At 36.5% G+C, this 23,493-nt stretch overlaps 1 protein-coding gene across 5 annotated transcripts; it reads left to right on the forward strand.

The window, feature by feature from the left end:
* Window positions 1–11,583: 11,583 nt before the first annotated feature.
* On the forward strand, window positions 11,584–22,330 carry LOC117624913 (ultraviolet-B receptor UVR8). 5 transcript variants are annotated; one of them, XM_034356434.1, is made up of 12 exons: window positions 11,585–11,816; window positions 12,597–12,783; window positions 13,252–13,398; window positions 13,704–13,785; window positions 15,552–15,707; window positions 16,427–16,600; window positions 18,886–18,957; window positions 19,251–19,322; window positions 19,468–19,586; window positions 20,817–20,902; window positions 21,033–21,085; window positions 21,739–22,330. In XM_034356434.1, the coding sequence occupies exons 1-12, from the start codon at window positions 11,723–11,725 to the stop codon at window positions 21,823–21,825; spliced, it is 1,329 nt and encodes a 442-aa protein (XP_034212325.1). In that variant the 5' UTR covers window positions 11,585–11,722; the 3' UTR covers window positions 21,826–22,330. The 5 variants fall into 5 exon arrangements, with proteins under 5 accessions (XP_034212327.1, XP_034212326.1, XP_034212328.1 ...); XM_034356433.1 differs by having other exon boundaries at window positions 20,817–20,900; window positions 21,028–21,085; XM_034356436.1 differs by lacking the exon at window positions 19,251–19,322 and having other exon boundaries at window positions 11,584–11,816; window positions 20,817–20,900; window positions 21,028–21,085.
* Window positions 22,331–23,493: the final 1,163 nt, after the last annotated feature.

Raw genomic sequence — 23,493 nt, forward strand, 5'->3', positions numbered from 1 at the left:
AGAAGACGACAGAAGAAGAAAATTGTTGCAGAAGGAAAATTGCAGGAGCACAAATACAAGAGGAGACATTTTCACAGGTATATGGATCCTGTCAATTAATTCTTGTTGGGTGGCAACCCTAAAATCATTCTCTTGGATGATGAATCCATATTGGGTGGCAACCCTCAAATAAAACTCTTGGATGATAAATCCATAATGGGTGGCAACCCTTAAATCATGAACAACAAATCCATGAGAGGATTTCTGTTTAACAAAGCTCTGCCGAGCAAAAGAAAATCCTTTGAAATGGATACAAAATATTGGATACAAAATCCATCATGGGTGTGTAACCCTCAATCAAATGCCCTAAATGGTATATCCATTTTTGGGCATAAAACTCATTCAGTGGGTTCTCAAGAGCACAAATCCAATTTCGGTACAAAACCCACAAACAAAATCATGGAGGGATTTAATCTCACAGCAAATAAAAAATCAGCTGTGTGCACAAAAAAGAGAGGAACAAAGCTTGAAAAGGAAGGCCACGTTTGTGCAGCGTATCCTTTGAATTCTTCATCTGGCACCATTATGGAATAATAAAAAAATCTGTATGTGCTTCTACTGTTATTTGTATTTGTTCGTGTGCTTGATCAACCATACAACCATAATGGTCAATTTGCGGTATAAGCCCAAAGCCCTCCATTCCTTTAAACCATCTTTTCCCTTCCTCTACCAGACCACAATGGTTCCAAGCAGACAAAGGAAAACAAAAAAAAAAGAAAAAAGGAAGCAGCCACCAAGAAGAAGAAACAGAGGAAGAAAAGTCAACAAAAAAAATAATAAAAGAGAAGGGAAGTGGCTGACGCCACTTTTGCTGAAATGGGAAGAAAAAAAAAAAACAAGGACCATGCTGTTGCAGAGAAAAAAAATGAGGAAAAAGACAAAAAAAAGTCTGATACCTCTTTGATTGTTGCGGCAGTTTCTTGGCAGTTTCTTTTTTTCTTTCTTCTGGCTTTCTTTTTTTTTTGTTTGCAAAGGCTGTATATTATAGTCTTTAAAGACTGAACAGTAACAGTGTTTGCTTTTAATTCGGACTGATCATAAGTATTCCAGATAAAGATAGGATTGCAAGATCTGATTTTACTTGGAAACAAATTCTGCAAAGAGTTGGATAGCTAATCGCCTGCTGGACTAAAGTTTTTTTTGGGCTCCATGCTCATGGGCTAACTATCAACAAACATCAAAAGCCCAAAATAGGATCATGGGCTGTCAGAGAATAATTATTCATTGACTCTCAGAAGCCCATATAATTAATGGGTAACCCAAATAATTACCCATTAAATTTCCTAAGGCCCAAATTCCCTATCATATGGTTAATGGATTAATTAAAAAAAAAAATCCTTGTAGCCATATTTGGGTCCAAGTGCAAATGTCAACTTTAGAAAATTAGTGGGTTAATCAAAATTGCTCATTAATTTTCTGGGACATTGACAAAAAGAAAAATTGGTACAAAACCATCCAAATTTTTCCCATGGGTCATCTACCCATGAAAATTCCAATGAGATTAAATTCAAATATCTCAAACACAAATTCTCAATTAATGGGCCACACTTACCCATTAATTCCTAAATTTCCCATAGGTCATCCATCCATGGAAATTCCAATGAGATTAAGTTCAAATATCTCAAACACAAATTCTCAATTAATGGGCCACACTTACCCGTCAATTTCAAAATTTTCCCATAGGATACCTACCTATGAAAATCCCCAAATTATCTCAAATATACAAATTCTAAATTATTGGGCCATACATACCCATTAATTTCTAATTATTTCCCATAGGTCATCTACCTATGAAAATCTTCAAATCGTCTCAAAGACACCAACTCTAAATTATTGGGCCACACTTACCCATTAATTTCTAAATTTTCGAACTACGTTGGTTTGATCCCTTTAAAAGGGTACGTAGGCAATCTAGAGATTCAATCTAGATGCAACCATCCCAAACATATTTCCATATCGAATCCCTGGTTTATTCAGCTAAATTCACTCAAACTCCTCAATCAAACCCATTCAAATTCTTCGTTTTGTGATGAGTCATTTATTCATCATGAATCTTTGAACTACGAGTGGCTTGATTCCCGCAAAGGATACGTAGGCATCTTGAGGTTGGACTTGGGAGCAGCTGCAAAATCAAACACACACGTTCTGTTTCTTTATGATGGAATCAAAGGGTTTTCCCTTGAAGCAAGGGATTGTAATTAAGAGACTTGCGTCTCGAATGGGTCGAACCTAAAATAATAAAACCCCATTATTTAATTAGTGGTGGTGAAATTATATTAGGGAGATCACCATTTTCCTTCAACAATCATATAACCACAAAATACCATAATCCACAATTAAAACTACAATAAGAGTTCATAATCCCAATAGTCAAGATAATCAAATAAACACACGCATAACATTCCATCCTTGAAAATAATGATCGTTAAACACAAAGTGTGGGTACCTCACTCGAAAGCATACACTGATCTAATTAATAAGTGTACCCAGCAACAAGTTCTAACTCGACAATCAAGCTCTCGAGTCTCCAAGTGTGGGTAACCTTTAAGAAGGTTTATAAGGTCATTTTAGTACTTTTCGAAAGGTGAAACTACCTTAGAAGACTCAAGGTCAACCGATGGGTCAAACTTCTCATATTGGTCAACCGGGCCTGCGGGGCTCACGACCCTCCGATTTCTTATCCAAGAAAATTCTTACGCATTTAACAACGTCCACAAAATAAGTTATGTAAGTTTGGTCTCGATCGAGAGGTTGGATGTGAGCCAATCGCGCGATCGAACGTGGCTCGCTTCACCTAACTCTAGCACCATTGAAGTATCTGGGACTCCAATTCTCGATCCGCAAGTTCGTACACGATCTAGAAGTACAGAGAATAACATATTTAAAATTGGGACATATTGAGCAGTCCGAACCTACCGATCCCAGATACCACATAATAGGCACAATATCTGTTCCATAGTCAAACAACAACCAATTTCAAATCTGAGCATACCGTCATACTCATGATGACAAAGGGAACATTTTAAAATAGAATGAGTGCCTCCCAGTAGCCCACACACAGCTACCCGCTGCAGGCAATGCTTCGGTGTCTTGAGAAAATTTCGACGATAAAAAAATTCTCGAAACACCCTACCATGCCTATATTAATAGATTCAGACTAACTAGGGGATCAACTTTTGTTCTTGGACCACGTCAATATACAAGATGGGATTAAGGCATTTTAGTGGTGGAAAGATACTTAGCCTAGCATCATATGTTAAGGTCCACATAACTTGAAAGCAATGCACCTACACAAAGTGAGAAAGTTCTTTAGTATCCAATGCAAACCTAATGAGATCTTCTAATGAAGATAAAATTGAAGAATGTTTAAGAGTAGAAACAATAAAACACTCTCAAAGAATGGCTTAAAGCTCAAATAGCTAACAAAGGTAGTCTCCACTATTGTCCACCAAAACATTAAGAGCATGGCTATGTGGGTGCAATCTTTTTTTTTATGCATAAACCTTCACGGTAACACTTTAGAAAATAATTAGCAATAAAAACATAACATATAAATCTCCATTAGTAAGCAAAAGTAATACCTTAATTTAGAAAACAAAGGTTTCAAAAACTATATATTTTCAACTTTGATTAACGTCCAGTTTTCAGTGAATATCCCGATTCGAGAATAAAGAATATTCCTGAATCCAGGTGTGAGTCATACCATAGTTATAAAAATAAAATACTACATCTATGATATAATGAAAGATAGAGCCACAAAAAATACAAATTTTGCTTAATAACAATTGACTACTTACAAATACAAATTAGACAAATCAACAACAAAAACCTATTAGCTTGGTTAAAACTTGCTTCCTCAAACTTCGCCTTAAATCTTGCACAATTTGTTAGGATATGCAATACACTGCTGCTTTTGCTTGCTCAGGTTGGCTTGAAAATTTTTCCGGAATATGGGTTCTAAAAAAAAAATACAGCTTTGTTTTGGGTTTCCTTTTTCGCTTTTCTTTGCGTCAGCTTCTGTTTTTAAGCTTTCTTTCCTTAGGAAAAAAGAAGAATAAAAAAAAAAAGAGCTCTATTTTGGGTTAAGATATGTCTTCAAGCGACATCTCCCACGTCTCATTTGATATTTTTACATCCCCCAAAACGAACTCGCACCCGAAGAAAATAGTAGAGAAAGTAGAAATATGTCGATGGCAGTAGGTGTTGATAGTAGAGAAAGTAGAGAAATGATGGCGGCAGGGTTGTCCGAAATTTTGTTTTCGGTCGACTCCAACACCGATAAATTTGCACAACAAGGTGCTCAACCACACCCAAGTTGTAAATGTTGGAAATCTGTTTTGTGTTCCTTTGTTCCCAATTTCTACAAGCTTTTATATGTTTTAACTCCGGGAATATTGTATTTATTTTTGGGAGTTGTGGCTTTGACTGAGAATATGGATTATATGTTGTTTACTGGAGTCGGAATTAAATTATTGTGGGTTACTTATTGGTTTATGCTATAGAGATTTATACATTCCTCGTGGTACTGGAGAATTTTTTCGCCACATAACTTGATATTCTTCTCTTTTGCTATTTGCCGACTTTTTTGGCCTAAACATGTGCTTCATTTATGTTGTTGGGTTCTTTCTTACGCTAAACACGTGGGGGCTGGGGTGGTGTTTTGCAGAGCATACATTTGGGGTACAATTGTTGCTTAATAGGTTGGATTAAGTGTTATTTAGATAAAGTGTCTTTCTAGTTATTTAGGAAATTTAGGTTGTACAGTGTTTTGTATTAAGTTATTTAATGAAAAAGTACACATTTAAAGTTTAAATAAGCTTGTTTATTGTGTTTTGTGGGTTGTATTCCTTAAGACCTTTTATTTTAATATGCAAAAATCTAAATTTTTTGCAACAAAAATAGCTCTTATACTAAAAAAGAAAGACTAATATTAATAGTATGAATAATATTCACAAAGTTGTACAATCGATGCCACAAAGATAGACAACTCTATTATTGAAGAAATAAGAAAACGAGCAAACCGGAAAAGGGCTGCTAATAGGGGTGTGAAAGATACAATATAATTACTCATGAATTTTTTCATCATATTTTGGGGGGAAAAGTCTATGCTAGAAAAATTGTCGGCCTATGAATGTGGTTTTGATTATTAAAAACTCCCATTTTATCGTTGGGTTTAGGAGCTTCCTGTTCAACCAACACGTCGTTTTTTCCTTCTTTTCTATTCATATGAGGATGTAGGAGGTTCCACTAGTTTCTCTTTCTCTAGACTGAAAAACAACAACTCAGTTCGGTTCCTTAGATCTTTGTACAAGTCAATAGATAAAGTGTGTCGTCGTGGTATGATGATCCATAACATTCGCCAAAGCAAGAAAATGTAAGTTTTCGTAAGTCTCTGAAATATGTGAAAAATAATGAAGAGTGTGGGATTACTTGAAGAGTCTAACCGTTTGTGGAATGGTCGGATGGGTCTCAGGGAACTGATGTGTAATCCAGTAAAATCTGAACTTCCTATCTAACAGTCGTTGGGTCAACCTAGGTGGTCTCAAAACTATATATATATAAGTCAATGGATTTGAAATCCTAAGATTACTTGATGATCTTGAATATAGGATGGGTTATCAACGACTCCATGGTCATCTTGAATATAGGATGGGTTATCAACGACTCCATGGTCAACTTCACAATCTCCTGATGGCTGGGTGACTTGTTGAGTATTGGGCATGCTAACATTTGAGTTGGTGGAAGAGTTGGCACTAGTCACCTCCGTCTGAATTCGCCAAACAAAGTTAGGAAAATTCAAACAAGATTGGCCAAAAAAAGCTTACCTCAACTTCAGCCTTAGAAGTAATAGTCTGTCCACCAACCTTCGCCTCAAATATGGGAGTTTGAGATTCCTACATTTAAACTACAAGTTGAGAAATACTATGAATAAAATGGAAAATGTGGTGAGAAGAAAACTTGCCGGAGCGATCGAAGAAGAGGTGGCTAATTGTGGCTCGATGGAGGGAGTTGGGTTGGGTTGCTCTACCATCCAAGATTATTTATTTATAAATAAAAAATTAAAACAAAAACTCGACCATACCTTGGGCAATGGGTTCCTTGGGATCTTTCTCGATTGGGCAAGGGTGGTGTCATCGGTTGGTGGATTCTTGACATCATATCTGGAGGGGTTCCCATCCTCCCCAACATCTGGAAGAAAACATAAGAAATGTTAGCCTCTTAAAAAGTCCAATATTAAATGAGAAATGTCCATAGGTCCAACAAAAATTGAGTTACCTTGGGTGAAGAGAAGTGGTCTTTTCTCATCCCGACTAAAATTAAAGTTGGCACTCACATTTTTAGTAGCCGCAAGAGGTGGAGATGTTAGTGGACTAACAGTCAAAAATAACATATATAAAAAAGGCGACAACTAAAAGTTTACCTTGCTTAAAACTAAAGTAAGTGGAAAAGCAAGCACAACCCCATAAGATTCTCTCCATATGGATCTCAGAAGGCTGACATTTTCTCCCACCAAGCCTTGAAGAATTCAGTGAAGTCGTATTCGGGATCCTGGGTTTGGAAGTTGAAAAGTTTGATCAAGTCACAATTAAAGTCCCTCAATGGGCTCACCTCTCTTTTTTCCTTCAAGGATACATTCCAGGAAGAAAAGTGGTTGAGAGACTCAACTATGGGGAATTGAACACCCTGAATGAAACTCATCTTATGACCAACGACAACGTGGTAATAGGCCTTGCAACCACATGGGTAATGGTTACCTTTGTTCAACGCAAGGCCATAAGGAAGATCTTAACTAATTAGGATGCTTGCCCAAAACTCTCATTGTTCTTATTTAGTCTTCAAAATAGGGGTGTTGGCAAGGTCCAAAGCCAAGTAATCTGGGTAATGATGATCTAAGCACATTGATAAGTTGTTGGGTGACCTCTCTAAGCATTTGTAGAAAATCAGAAGCAATCTTCAACTTGATGCTTAGGCAAAGGGAGGCTAGGGATCAATTTGCCTAAAAGCGAGTCACCTCGGAATGTGAGGTTGGCTGGACCTAACTCTGGGAAGTAAACTTGGTGCCATATCTAGAAAAGCCAAATAGGGTATGAAGCATTGTATGACATAGGTTCGGGCAAAACAATCTCATGAAGTCATCTATAAAGGTAGGCCAAGAAGATGGGACCCAAGGCAACTACTTGACCGTCTGCAAGAGCCTCAGCCAAAGGTTTAAATTCTTTAGTGGTTTGGCCAGACTCTAAACAAGTCAAGCACTTGAACAACCACATCTGAAGAAAGGCCACATGCTCTGTGTATGCTACATCATTTGTTGAATGTATTGGAGCTTTGAAGGATGACATTGTATAGCCAAAGCCGGTTTTGATCCAATTTGTGCAATTTTTGTTGGCCTTGGTATAGTAAGATGGTTTGGCTTCAATTTGGTTTTAATAGGGATGTGGGATATTTTCTAAGGTGTTGGGCCTGAGTTTTGGTGCTCCCAAGAAGCACCAAACTTCCACTCCTTGGACCATCAATGGGCCTCATGAACACTAGTAATAATCCATATCACAACCTGCTTAGCAAGTTCCAGGCATTCGCTTGCCTTGGTGTCAAAATAAAGGTTTTTTTGCTCGGCCTTACATGTTATTTGGCGTGTTTGTGATCGAGCTTTTCTCGTATTGTAATGGGCTATGGCCTTGCTAAATGGTGTTTGATGGGACAATAAGTGCGGGTTCGTTGAACCAGTACATTTTACAAACTTGTTACAACCTTCCTGCGTGGCAGGTTGCGTATTTGCTTGGCACGACATGTGGACCATAACTTGTGCAAGCACATACGACAAATTCTTGCGTACTCCGGTCGGGCTCCTTTCTAGGTTACATGCTCTGTGAGTGGAAACATAAATGTGCAGTGTGGTAGTTTTCTTTGTCTTAATTAGGTGATTGAAAAACAGATAGCAACCAAATAAAGATCTAGTGGTAGACAATGAAGTTTGGTAGTTTTGAGTAATTACTCCCTCAAGTACCTATACAAAAAGAGGTGACGAGTAAAGTACATTAAGATCATTGTGTGAACCTGGCATACCAAAATAAGAATGTTAAATCAATGTGTCAAATGAGGCTACAACCTCAAGAATAATAGTTGGACGACCATGATGGCCCACATAAGCTCCATAGTCCGTAGTTGGACAATTCTTCCATTCCCAGTGCATGCAGTCCAAGTTTCCTAGCATCCCGGGAAAATCTCATTTGCCCCCCTTTCTCAAGAGTCTTGCAAGGTCCGCCTTTGATTTCCAACAGCATCCGTCTTTGTTGGAAGTAAGGATCGGCTTTGGCGACTTGTTATAGGATTCGGTTGAACAACAACGCCTTCATGCGAAATCTCCTTAAGAACTTATCTGCATTATACACAAGAGTGGCACAAAAATAATCTATAGTAAGGCGAAGATGGCCAACCTCTCGTTCTCTTGGTACAACCCTCATTCTTGATGATGGACCGTTGTGTCTTGTCTTCTCCGCATTCTTTTTCTGTGATATCTCCCATTTGACAATCAGCTCCTCCCTGATTTCATCTTTAGAATTAGAGTCGAACAAGTTTGGTTGGCTCATTGTAGTGTGGTGGTAAAGAAAGATATTTAGATGAAATAGATGATTTTGATGGAGTGATAGTAAATATGGCTTTTATATATATATAGAAAAATGGATGAAATCTGTGATAAGAATCAGAGGGTTGAGATGAAGATACTTTAATAATAATAAAAAAATCAGATGAAAGCATTTCTTCTCTGAATTTAAAATTTTTACATCAATTTGTTTGGAAATAAAATAAACCCAACACACAAATTTTTTTTTTTTTTTTTAAGTTAACACAAAAACTAATTAATACACAAAATTGAATTTGCATCTTATGATTTACATCTCTTCCCATTGGAGGAAAAACCACGTTTACATATATATATATATATATATATATATATCTACATATATAAAGCAAAAGGCAAAGAATGGTGAAACATTCAAAAATCCCGAAAATATCCTTGGTAAACTAAAATTTTAATACGCACTGATTTTAATTAAAGTAGGGTATAATTGTAAAAGACCAATTACGTACAACTTTAAAAAAATTAAAAAGAAAAGAAAAAAGGTACAGTTAGGTGGGTTCTCTTTCTATATAGTCTAATTTTCTGCCTTTTATGCAAAGGAAGTTTTTGCTTCAACATGCTTTGGTTATGCGCTTCAAGAATATTAGTTACATCAAAATTTCAGACATTATTCTTCATATTTGTATTTGTTAAGTGCAATTTGCCACTGGAACTTGAGTTTAGAACCCGGCTTGGTCTTAATAGATTTTCTCTATGGCCCCAAAATTACTTTGAACCAAATTCTGTACAATTAAGTATAAAACTTTTATAGGACAAGGAAGTACTTATTTATGGTATTTATGTGTCAAACAATTTATATGAGAGGACATGGTGGATTTGAAAGAAGATCTTGAGATCAGAGGATCATTTTCTTCGGTCTTTGAATTGGATCTTGAACATTTCTTAACACAACTTTAAGTTGTAAATTGTTTTTGTAATGCGTATTGGGTGCTAATGGTCTCTGATTTAATTTGTTTCAACATTTTAGGGTATACTTTCTTGAGTTGGAGATGCAAGTAATGGGGTTGGATTGAGAAGATTACATGTTACTAAAAGACCAGGTCATTGGAGTGTGAAATTTTTTCCTTTAATATTGTGTTATTAGATTTCAGAGAAATGAAATACGAATATTTTGATGTCTAAACTTTTTGTACCATCAGTAATATGCTAATGCATTGGTGTTCTCATATCTTTCTTTTCAAGATTGTGTTTAACTCACAACCATCCCTTGCATATTTTATCTTATTTTAAGTAATCTTTTATTTGCAATTGAACATAGGCTTAATTAAACCATATGCAAAAGAAAACTATGGAGGTAGCTGCTACACAAGAGAGCAAGTGCAACAATAAGACCAAAAAAAAAAAAAAAAAAAAAACTATAAGATGACCATGATAAAAAAAATTCTGAGGGGAATAAACAAGTAGTTTGCTGAATACAATTATCATAGTGATAAAAAAAAAAATTCAATTAGTCAATAAGGCGTGGTCATTCGAAATGAGGTGTATAAAGAAGTCCGACTTCATTCGAACTAATAATGATAATTAAAAAATTATAATTTTAATGAGAAAATAGCTTTACAAATACCCACAACGAAAAAGTGAAAGATATATTACAAACAAATAGGTGACACAAGTGGTCTTCATTGTTGCATATATTCTTAACTTTATATGTGCATATGTGTATATTTATGTACATAATCTAAAGCTATAATGTTGTGTAGATTGAAAATACTGTTTAACTTAAATTATATGACATTTTTCAATTAATGTTGGATTTGCTTTGGATAGTATAAATGTCACTTTCACCGTGTCCAGTTTCAAATTTACTTTTGTTTTCATCAATTGTTCAACAATAAAGCAATAACACAAGTTAATCGTCATAGCTCCTAAAATTGATTAGACTAACCTCTTAGCACGCGTTTCCGCTCGTGCAAGAGACTTTTTATAATCACGAGCAGGGACGGAGCCACAACAAGGCCTACCATGGCCCTGGCCCTCCCTCCTCCCCCCCCCCCAACCCCCCAGCCCCCAAAAAAAAACTTAATAATTAATCTCTTGTAATGTATTATAAAATATATGATATAGCAATACAATTACTGCAAGTAGATTAGTGATGGCCCTCCCATTTGAAGATGAAAAACCTAGTAGAAGTGATTTTGAAATTTTGGTCATTCCATACTAAGAATCCTAGCTCCGCCACTGATCACGAACACTGCGCCTTTAAAAGTTTTTATTTATTTATTTTTCCAATTGTATTTTTTTCTTTTATTACACTTAAACTGTTGAAACGAGATCCAGAGAAATACGAATAATAAAAGGAAAACTTTTAAAAATGATCATCTAAAAAAACACAATTAAAAAAATATATAAATAAAAAGTTTTTAAAGTCGCGCAGCACGTGTGATTATAAAAAGCCTCCGTGCATATGAAGAGGCTAATAATCCTCATGTAAATGTGATTTTATACCCCTAAATTTACCTACAACCATTAAAGTTGCTTTTAACTGTCCGTAGACACAAACTTTTCAAATGTAGAAGAGACCAAACTTGAAGTGTGGCAGTTGAGTTCCTATTGAAAATTGAAATCAAATAGAAAAACAGGTGTGCGGTTGAGAATGCAGAGGGGTGGGTAGGGCCGTCCGCAATGAATGCCGTTGTTTCCGTTCCTCATTATTTCCCTTTCACACAAATTCAGTTTATCTTCTATTTCTCTAAGTCTCTGCCATCAGTAAGTACTCACTGAAACTGTGAGCCTCCCTGTAACAAGGAAGAACAGCACATGTCCAATCCCTGTCACTATAAATAGAAACTGGGACCCACAATCGTCCCTCCCATTTCACTCACTTGTCCAAATTTATTACTTTTTTATATATTATTTCTTTCTTCTGCACAAGCAAATTCCTAACCCCTTTTTTTGTTTCTCTCTCTCTCTCTCTCTCTCTCTCTCTCTCTCTCTCTTCTTAAGTCCTCCCCAGTTGGAGTTGGAGGAGACTTTTGGACTCCTTTTCTATCTCTATCATTTTTTTTGTGGGAATTTTGAACTGTGGAGAGAGATTGAGAGAAAATGGCAGAAGAGGAAGCCAGCGAAGTCAGTGGTGCTCCAATCCGCCGTGTCCTTCTCATCTCCGCTGGTGCCAGTCACTCTGTTGCTCTTCTTTGTAAGCTAAGCTTCCTATCTCCTCCTCATTTCTCTTTTTCCCTTATTTATTTGTTTTCTTTCTACTTGCCCTTTTACACTTTTCCTTATTCTTTGTTTGGCTGCTGGGAAAATAGTAAAACACCCATGATTCGATTCACAATCCCTACTCTCTCTGTGTTTGATAAGTCTCCCCCACCACCAATGACTTCATCTAACATATTCAAGTGTTTGCCAGTTCTCTGTTTTCTTATTGGAGAAAAAAATTTTAAAAAGTAGGGCTATGTAGTTTCTTATGAAGCAAGTTAACAAAAGCACGTTCGTTCCGTTCTTTTAAACCCCCGGTTCGACTTGATCTTTGGAAATTTTGCTTCCTTATATGAATATATGCTAATAAGGGTAAGCCTTGTGCAAACTTAAAGTTGTTTGTTACCCAAAAGACAAAAAAAAAGAAAAAGAAAAAAGAAACAAGCAAATACCTTTGCTACATTCAACTTGGTGGTCTCAGCTGTGAAGCAGGACCATTGCATTGATCTGACCCTCCCAGACCTGCAATGGGGGTTGACACCATCCATTTTCTCATAGGCATATATGCCAACATCTGCTTCTTAGGCAATCTTAGCTTTACTCTGTAACGGTCATAACTCTTTTAGGTTGATTACTTTAGATATACTTTGTAGCTACTTTGCTAGCTATTGCTGTTGTTCCTTTTATTTGGAAATTTCGTTGAGGTCATTGTGCAAATCTAATATAGGCACATATTGGGAGTGGGGACAATAATGATTCTGTTCGTAATGCACAGCTGAAAATGTTTTTTGCTCCTGGGGACGAGGAGAGGATGGGCAGTTAGGCCATGGTGATGCTGAAGATCGACTTTCACCGACACATTTGAGTGCATTGGATGGCCATGAAATAGTATCTGTTACTTGTGGAGCTGATCATACAATTGCTTACTCTGACTCACGTACACAAGCATATAGTTGGGGATGGTTTGTTCTCTTCTTCCAACTTTTTTTTAATGTTTTCTTTTTATGCTTGTCCTTTTTCAAAACTTGGTCGTAGAGTATCTTGTGAGAAATACAACTGTTATTACTATTTTTTCAATTTTTTGTTTTTTATTAATTCAAACACCATTAACCACAACATTTCATAGGCGCCAGTGCTCATACTCCCATTTCTGTTTGATTTCATTTTCTTTTATTCTTGTCCTATTTCTCAACTACTCATTTGAATCACTTTGTTCATGATTAATTTAAATATAAGAACATATAGTATTAAGGCTGAATAAATCCTATGGAGCAGAGTGACATCAGTTGCGTACAAAAGTTTTGTTGTTATTTATGCTGACTGGATGCATTTGTAATGAGGACATCACTCAGTTAACTGAATTATTATGGTTCAGTTCTTTTCTGGCTTTCTTGTAGCTTCATAAGTATCTAGGTTTTGCTATTTTCCAGGGGTGACTTTGGGAGGTTGGGTCATGGTAATTCCAGTGACTTGTTTACACCTCAGCCGATAAAGGCATTATATGGTCTGAGGATAAGGCAAATTGCTTGTGGGGACAGCCACTGTTTGGCAGTGACGATGGAAGGTGAGGTGCAAAGGTTAGTTGTGTTTTGTAATCTCTCTCTCTCTCTCTCTCTCTCTCTCTCTCTCTCTCTCTCTCTCTCTCTCTCTCACACACACACACACACACACACACACACAATTCTATTGTTTGAGTTGTAACTTGAGTTTTAAGTTACAATGTCGTTGAACTATCGACTCAACACCAAAGTGGCCACATGTTTTGCTATCAATATTCTCCTTTGTCCCGTTGCCCTTGTCTTTCCCACTCCTTTGAGCTGGGTAAAAGTCATCCAAGGGTTATACGCATACTAATCTAATGATTTGTTTTTGGTTGTTCAAGTTGGGGGCGGAATCAAAATGGTCAACTTGGTCTTGGCACCACAGAAGACTCTCTTGTGCCACAGAAGATTCAAGCGTTTCAGGTATTGTAGGTTATTTCCTTTGTTCTTTTTTTTATTCTTTACCTGAGACATTGGTGATCCCTGCCTATATGTGTAGTTTAGTAATAATTAAAGATTGAGTTCTTCAGTCTATATCATGGAGTCCCTAGATATTGTCTTATATTTCATGATGGGGGAGGGGAACCTTGAATGATATACATTATGCAGCCATATGGGTAATCATTCAGTTCTATGAGGATTGATATTGGAACCCGTAAAAGCTTTAGAAGAATCAGGTCAGAGAGATTTCAGTAACCAAAGTGTTGAATATCCAAAGACTACATTGTCAGCGTACCATACCGAACCTTATCCCTCCAAAGAAATTAGGAAAGCATAGAGAGCACCAATTGAGCAGAATCAGCCAGAAAAAGGAGTAGAAATTGGTTCTTCTTAATGTTGATGTTCTTTTGAGCTCATTAAGCATATTACAATAAATATTGCACAAGCTAATGAACAACAAATCCCATTTGTCTTGTGGGTAAAACAATTACTAATTGCCTAAATTATTGCCTACCTTTGTTGAAATAGTGGCTCAAATTAGTTTTCAAATGCGTGGAGAATATCCGGGGACTGGTCGGTGGCAATGGGGTGACCGGATGGGCAGATGTGTTTGTGAAGCTTGTGGCACTCTGTACAAACTGGACGGTCGGTCCTCTGGGATTAAGTTTCCTGTTTTGTAATTTGAGTCCTATCTGTGTATGTTATAGGACTCCTTGTTCTATTGGCTTGGGTAACTCGTTCTAGTGGAACTAGGGTTGTGCAATGCTTTGGATTGCCAAGTTATGATTGGTTTTTCTATTTTGTTTTTCTTTTTCTGTTGCTGTGTGTCTCAGAGTTGGTGATTCATAATGGTAGTGCGCCGTTCTTAATTTTCTTGCCTTGATTTGTTAGTTTGGCTCCATTCCTTTCTTAAGATATCGAATAACTGAATCCATTCAAATGTAACAGTTCTATTGGAATGATCCTGATCAAGTTTTACCAATCCTTTGACACTGAAGATGCCTGGCCATCTGCTTTGACATTATCTTCTCTAGGGATCTATTGGATGTCCAGAAAGTTCAACTTTTCCACTAATTTCTTTGCCAACTATTGATTGGCTTCCATTTTCTCACCTTTTGTCACATACTCGTCAGTCATTTTCAGTCACATCATTGGTGCCTCATAGTGTGGCAGTTAATGGCCTAAAAGTCTAGTCGGGTTTCATATTCTAATTTTTTTTTGGTTTGGGGTTATGATCAGTGTTCTTGCATCTATCCCTCTTGGATTGGTCAAATTGTCAACATAGAGCTCCCATGAATTGATTTACTTTTGATCACACACTGTGGAACTTTGGGTCAGGTTACTTAAAGTGTTTGGGATGGCGTGAGTTATGCCAATAAGTTGGTATTCTTTGAAGGTTGTGGATGATATGGGTGTTGGGATTTTTAAGAAGACAAATACTCTTTGGAGTGTGCAGTTAAGCTAATTTTTGAACAATTTTAATGGAAAGAAACAACCAAAACATTTTAAACAAGGTGGAGAAGTAGATTTCTAATGGCCATGAGTTAGATTTTTGGCATTCTTATGTGCATCATTGTCAAAGAACCTTAGTGACATTCCTTTCTTTGTAATCAATCTTTAGTGGTTAGGAGCTCTGATGGATGTCTTTACTGTCAATTTCTTATAATTCAACCTTGATGTTATTTCTAATAAACATTCATATTTCCTTGAAATGGTTTATGCAATGACTTTCTTGTATTTTGTTGCAGGGAATATCTGTCAAAATGGTTGCTGCTGGTGCTGAACATACTGCAGCTGTCACAGAAGATGGATCACTCTATGGATGGGGTTGGGGCCGATATGGAAACTTGGGCCTAGGTGACAGGAACGATCGCTTGGTTCCGGAGAAGGTTTCTATGGTTAATGTATGTCTAAGATCTGGTTTTATTTACTTTATTTGATTTAAAGCCAGCGTCTATGCTATTAAGTATAGGGATGACTAAGAAACAAAATGATATTAACATAAAATAAGGTACAAACGGAATTTACATAACGTTATGAAGCCAATGTGCCATAGGACAATGTAAAAGCTCCCCTGAAAAGCATTCATATTTGTGAGATATGAATAAGAAATGAGATGAGATACATAGAACTAAAACTAAAAGAAAACTATGTAAAATTGTTTTTATTTTTTCCTCTTTAGGTTTTGTTTAATGCATTGTTCTGTATACATTTTCTCCTCTCTCGTTCACATCCATCATCTCTATTCTCTCTATTCTCCCATTTTCCTTCTCTATCTTCAAATAATAATAAAAACAAAAAACTAACCTAGCAGGCCCTGGCAATTCCAGTTTACCCTGCTCTATGAAGTTCCCATGTGATGATTTTATTTTGTATCCTCACAGGTTGTAGTTGGAGGCTTTTCTTTTCAGTTTTTTTTTTTCTTTCTAAACTCGTTATGTTACCGATTAAAAACTCCTTTCATCAAATCCTAGGTGTTCTTGACGATAGATTTATTATGAGCTGCTCTTCATAAAGATTCTGTTATCTTTCAAATTCTACATTCTACTTGGTTCAAATCCCTCTATTGCCTTTGCTTTCTTGGTTGCATAAAAGATCAACTTGATACTTTTAAAAAATACAGAGTGAGAAGATGGTTATGGTTGCATGTGGATGGCGGCACACAATATCTGTTTCCTCATTGGGTCGATTATACACATATGGGTGGAGCAAATATGGTCAACTTGGACATGGGGATTTTGAGGATCACCTTGTTCCTCACAAGCTAGAAGCCTTGAGTAACAACTTTATTTGTGAGGTGATCTCTTAGCTTTTACAATCTAATGTAATCATTTCTTGATTTCTTTTAAGATTTCAGCAACCTTGGTAGTAATTTCCTGCCTTGTTATTTGTTATATTGTATTGCATTGTATTCTCATTCCTTTTTGGGGTCTGTGGTTGTCTAGTATGGTATCAGAGTTTGACATTTATCATCTCCATTTCTCAACTATTTGTTGCTCTGTGTGTGTGTGTGTGTGTCTCTCTCTCTCTCTCTCTCTCTCTCTGCGGACGTTACTGTAAGTGAGGGGGGGTTGTTAACTTGCTATAGGTTGGCCCATTTCCTAACTGCTTAAGCTTTCGGTGTCCATTGATTTTCTAATAGCCAATCTAACAAACTAACTAGTATGAAAAGCTATCCCATGAGACTTTAAAAGGAAAACAAAAAACTGATGGAAAAATGGGTACATAGATGAATTCTGGCTTTGAATCATTTCAGATGAGTCATATTGTCGCGTGCACATTCATTTGGAGTATTGAATAGAATACGAATACTCAGACGTATGTATGCTTTTTTCAGACACATGGTTGGCATGGACATGTATCAGTTTTTCCAAAGCGCATCTAGTCATTTAGTTGACCTCTTTGCCTAATTACTGATTGTGCGATCTTGATATTGTCAGTAGTTGACATGTGATGCCTGTAAAAACTTTTTCCTTTAATTGCCTCTGAGACGTGCACATTCAGTATTATCGCATGCCTGGGACAACTCATTAGAAAGCAGGATATAATTTTATTATATATGTTGACTCTGTTATCATTCCAAAAACAAAATTTTGTTGTAGTTGAAAGATGCACATATCATAATATGCAACAATGTTATAGGATCACACTGGGAGCTAAATGAACAAATATAGAATGGAGGCTAATGGAATGGTTTAGACAGCAAGACTTATGTGGTTGAAAGTTAAATCTGAAGGATGCTGCTGTAAAGTATGACATTACCTCAATATCGTAGTTTCTCCAGAAATAGATAACTAGTAGAGAGGTGATTAGTAAAAGGGTTAATCGTTTTATTAGTCCCTGAACTTAGACCCGATTTGCATTTGAGTACCTCAATTTCCAAAATGGTTCCCGCGGTCCTTAAACTTCACTTTCGTTATGACAAATGGTCCTACCGTCAATTTTGTTAACTTTTTCTGTTAAATGCAGGGGCAAAATTGTATTTTTATGTTAAAACCAAAAAAATGAATAAAAAATTATATCTTTAAAATAACAATAAAAGAAAATAAATAAAAAAACCAAAAAAAAAAAAAAAAAAGATAAATCAAGTTTTGGGGAGTAGAAATTGGGATAGAAGGGGAGAGTGAGAGTTTAATTTTAATTTTTTAGTTTTTTAATTTTTTATTCATATTTTTATCAATTTTGATACAAAAATACCATTTTGCCCCTGCATTTAACAGAAAAGTTAACAAAATTGACGGCAGGACCATTTGTCCTAACGAAACTGAAGTTGACGGACCACAGGAACCATTTTGGAAATTGAGGTACTCAAATGCAAAGCGGGTCTAAGTTCAGGGACTAATAAAACGATTAACCCTTAGTAAAAAACTGTCCTCCTGTGCCGCAGGACAGGAGGTATAACTATTCCCCATTGTGAAACTCTTGAACCTTGATGGGATTCACTTCCATGTCCTTGTACCAAAACAAGATTCTATGCCAGCTGAAGCTGGCATCTTCGTTAAAGATAATTGATTTCGTGGTAAGAAAAAAAACATTTGAATTGATTGCCCATAAATTCCTTCCTGCGAACCAAACTCCTTCAGGTTTTTGGTTAACATTAACTGCTAAACTGGAACAACCAAATGTCAGAGTTAATTATTGATACAACCAAATAAGCTCCCCATCCGACAGTATCCCCTTCTTCTAGGATGTGTGGGGACCAGACTACTCCACGACAGTGCCGAACCCATGCATCTCCAACTGTATGTCCCTAGGGTGTCTGCGGGGGCGAGGGTCGCAATGTTTTGGTTCTGCAACCATTGGTTGCCCATCATTCTTCTCCTTGCTAACTAAAGTAAAAACAAAGGCGAAAGCAGTAGACTGTGTGTGTGTATGCACGCACTTGTACATAATTCTGACCGGATTAATTTCAGGAAATATCTTTTTTCGTCTGCTAGATTATGCAGCGGATTACATTCAATTAACGTATGAAGCATTTATTAGAGTAACTGGTGTTGGATAGATATTGACTTAGATATGATGGATGCAACTGTTTCTTTGTAGTCCTTTGTGTTAATCGCTTCTTGCCTTGAATCTTACCAGACGGCTGGCGGTTGGAGGCATACTATGGCACTCACGTCTGATGGAAAACTGTATGGCTGGGGTTGGAATAAGGTTGCTTGTCTTTGTTCCCTTAATTTCTACCTTTAACTAATTTTTCCTGGTTCATAAATAATTGTTTCTTAGATGAACATGGGCCTTGAAAAACGTCTTATTGCACAATTTCTCTTTCCAAACATAAACTCAAATTCCTACGACTTGGTAGATGTCTTTTTTACTTTCTTATGTAGGCCACTGGAAAACTTGTGCCTACCTTTTATTTTCTTTTTCACTTCATCTTCTTTAGCAAGTCTTGTTCCTCATTTCCCTTCTCGTTAGTTATTTACCTTTTTCCATTTTGTGTGTAGTTTGGACAGGTTGGAGTTGGGGACAATATTGATCACTGTTCTCCTGTGCAAGTTAAATTTCCTCATGACCAGGCACATTCTTATTACTACTGTATCTCCCCAAATTAATTAAGATAGCCCATGATATTGATATACAGTTCTGTGGAGATTTTCTTCTTTTGAATCCTTATCTGAGATAATTTTTTGATGTCTAATGGTAAGCATTTTGGATTTGCAGAAAGTAGTTCAAATAACATGTGGATGGAGACACACGCTTGCTGTTACTGAAAGACAAAATGTGTTCTCCTGGGGGAGGGGTACAAATGGACAGCTTGGGCATGGAGAATCAATTGACCGGTAATTTACATCTTGACATCTGAATGTTTCTGCACCATGTATTGTTTCATACATGTTAGGATGAAAGATAATTTTCAATCCACATCCTACTAGTGTAAGCTTTTGGGAACAGTAGTAAAGCAACAAACTTAACAAATGTGATGGCCACTGTGCTATTTTTCTCTGATACTTGCATAAGATGTTCCAGGTCTGTGAGTTTTGCAGATGTTGGGATAACTTGTAGGTTCCTGAATCCCCACGTACAGCATCCAAAAATTGGTTTTTAAATCATGAAATACAGATTCTTAAACAAAACTGTTGGTCAACTTCAGCTCAGGGATACTATGTTGTCAAGGACAAGAAGCATATAAAAACCTTAAGATTCTTGAAATTTATATAGGAGAGTCAAATGATGAAACTTTTTTCTTCTTTAGGACTTGTAAGATTATCATTATCATTAAATCAAATCAACAATGCACTAAGAAGAGTTGTGATACGATAGGGAGTGGCAAAATGTAGAACTACTTGTTGACAGGCTTCAGATTTGTGATATTGTCCTTAATGTAGGCTCTTAGCTTAATTGAAGGCTGTTAGCTTTTTAAAGGTTGATTTATAGAGCTGATTGCTTGGGAAGTTTATATGTTGGAATTCTATTTAACCAGTGTACTCTTTTCATTTGTGTGATAATACAGTGATTCTCTTCTTCTCATCTAAACCTATCCTCAACAAATATCAATTCTGTGTATGAGTAGGGTAGTTATGGAAATAACAGACGTATGGAGAAGTGTTCAACTCATGAATAGTGGGCCGCTGGTCTGTCTCTCTGAAATCTAACACTTAAAGTTACTCATTCGGTAATCCTTCAATGCTTGATTGCTTATTCCAGGCAGAATCTAGGATCAGTCTGTATCGTAGTATTAGTCTCGGCTAGTGCTTGTTGCCATCTGATTCTGGTAATTGTTATGCATTTTTGTATCCTTTCTTGGATAGATCAAAATAAACATGGAGACCAATATCAATCCAACGATGCATAGCTTGCGCACTTTGGGGTTCTTGCTCAACATTAAAATTGCTCTTTCCTGTAGTCATGTCTTGCACCCGTGAGTCTATGAATAACTGGGTGTACCATGGGAGGTTCATCCAGGTTGAATTAGGCAATTTTGCATGTCAACTTTCATCTTTGGCATTATCTCTTATGTCAACTTTCATTTTTGAAGTCTCAAAACTGATGATTTATATTTTGGACTGAAGGAATGTTCCAACAATTATAGAGTCTTTGAGTGCTGATGGATCTACCGGGCTACAGATAGAATCTTCAAAAGTTGATCCAGCAACAGGTACTTTCCTCCCTTCATTGCATGCCTACGTCATTCTCACTTGAAAATTCTCCTATGTACGTATGATGTGAAAAACATGTTATTGATACTGTTAGATCTTTGCATTCATTCTTCTGCTTCCCTTGAACAGGGAAAACTTGGGTGTCACCATCAGAGAGATATGCTGTTGTTCCAGATGAAACTGTAAGTGTGTCCCATAAATGTTCAACATCCAAGTGAATAAAAAAATACATAGTTGAGGGCATACTGAGAAACAGATTCCCATAGGTGACTTAGGCAATTAGAGAAAGCAAAAAAAACATGTTCTCATGTGCACAATTGCATCTTTTTCCACTTTTTGACACATATAAGTATTAAATCAAGGTCAAGTGTTGAAGTCATCACCTCTGACCTCCCATCCATAGAAATATCAAAATAAGAAGCATGTGATCAATAAAAAAAGGAATGCCAATTAGCAGTTCCCCTTGCTTGAATTCAAAAACAGTTTTCTCTGTTTAATTTCGTGAAAACAAACCGAAAATATCAAAATATGTTTTCACTTTTCAATTCAGAAATCATACAACTATTAAACAACTGGAAACTTCCAATTGAATAGTTTGAACACTGCATTTAAAAATAGTTTTTGAAATCTCAGTCAAACACACCATTAGAATGCAATTATTATCTCTGTCACATGTTTTCTCAACTAATAATACTTGTAATCTTCTCGAAGAAATGGTTTCTTTTCTTCTATATTCTTTTAGTCTGGTGGAGTGGACTTTGATAACTGTTTACGGTTAAAAGCTTGAGAACAGAAGTTAACAACAAAGAGGTAATTGGCTTGATTGATTCTGCAGGTCCGAGGGCAAACATCTGCGTCAGTCAAGGGTAATGGGAATGATGTAAATGTTCCACAGTCCGACGTGAAACGCGTACGGTTTTGATGATCTTTGGGATGCCCTAGTATTTAAGAAACAAGGATGACAGGTCCTTCTGGCTTCTAAACTTCCTGAAATGTTCTGTGTGAACCAAATGAAGCCATTACTGACATGTGCCTTCATCTCGCGTGCTTGGAAATCTTGTGCCGTTGGAAACACAATGCATGTAAACGGAATACCGAACCCTTGTTGGTTTAACAGTTTTTGTTTGAAGCATACTATGGTGATTTGTTTCAACTGTGGAATTGCTTTCCACATACAGGACACATCAACTATAGTTCTTATTTTGCTGGGGGGAAATTGTACTGCATTTCCCTATGTATTTAGATGCTTCTGAGGTCTACACATGAGAAATGTAGGGTTTCCTATTTTGTCCAGTAGGTCTAAACGCATGTCAAGATGTGACAATAATAACAAGAATATTGACTCACTGCCTTTTAAGTTTCAAGCCCACAACATTAGAACGGTGCTGCTATGCTATGCGATCTGTGTCATGGATACCTTTTTCCCAGATGCATTGTTAAGATTATGTGAGCATTTAGGCTTGGGCATGGCCATGCGTTCATCCATTTGGTGCCATGGTGCCATTTTTAAATGTTTATTTTTATTTTTTTTTTTATGCGAAACGAAAAGGGTTACAAAACGAATCTTCTAGGACAAGAGTTCCCTAGGATGTCATGGTGCCATTGAGAAGGGACAGTAAGCTTGGGATATATGGCTTTGTATTGGGGTCATTATTAGACTCTTGAGAGTTTGACTCCTATATTGCACGTTTAGACACATGCTGAATATGATACAATATGTATAGTGTGCCATGCTGCAGCACAAACAAGTGAAAATTTTGAATTTGACAAATAAATATTGGCCTTGATAAATAATAAACAATATAATTACCATTGAAGCTAAAACAGACATGGTGAAGATGAAATTCTTGCAATTCGGTGAAGATGAAATTCTTGCAATTCGGAGAAATAAGTCATTTAAATAATAGAGTTTTATTATAGTTGCCCTTCATTTATAGTTAAAATCTTGTAGCGCTCCTGACCAAAATATATATATCTTTATAGCGCTGCAGTGAACTTGACACCGTAAGGATGAGTCGAGCTCTAACTTCCGAATGTGTATGAGTTTCTAGCATTATACCCAAAACACTTGAAAGAGTTTTGAGCTTCAGGCCATTTCCAACTCAAATGAGGCTAAACCCAATTTTTTTCCTTTTAAAACAAAACTATTCATGTATTGTTCTGATTTAAACAGTTTTTTCCTCCACCCCTGAGTTGGTGGCTTTATTAAATTGTTTAAGAATTGTTAAATCCTTTTTTGTAGTTAATTTTTCTTGATATTATTTTTATTTAAACCTTCGTGATATAATTTTTTGAACATTTTTAACCTAAAAAAATTGAAATTTCAAAGCATAATATAATTTCACTTAACATGAAAACGAGTACAACAACATTAAATTAAAATGCACACAACAACTTAAATGCTATATAAAATTTAGCCCACCTTATTTGCTAGGGCAGGTTTTTAGCCCCATGACATGGGTTGGAGATGAATTCAGACTAAAAACTGGAAATTTGGCTTTTACCCCCATTGGGTTGGAGATTACATTGAAATTGGAATGTTCCCCCGCTCGAAAAAGTTAGCTCATCCCTAGCCAAATACGGGGGACAT

This window comes from Prunus dulcis, chromosome 4, assembly GCF_902201215.1.
Source record: "Prunus dulcis chromosome 4, ALMONDv2, whole genome shotgun sequence".
In the NCBI taxonomy this organism is placed as follows: domain Eukaryota; kingdom Viridiplantae; phylum Streptophyta; class Magnoliopsida; order Rosales; family Rosaceae; genus Prunus; species Prunus dulcis.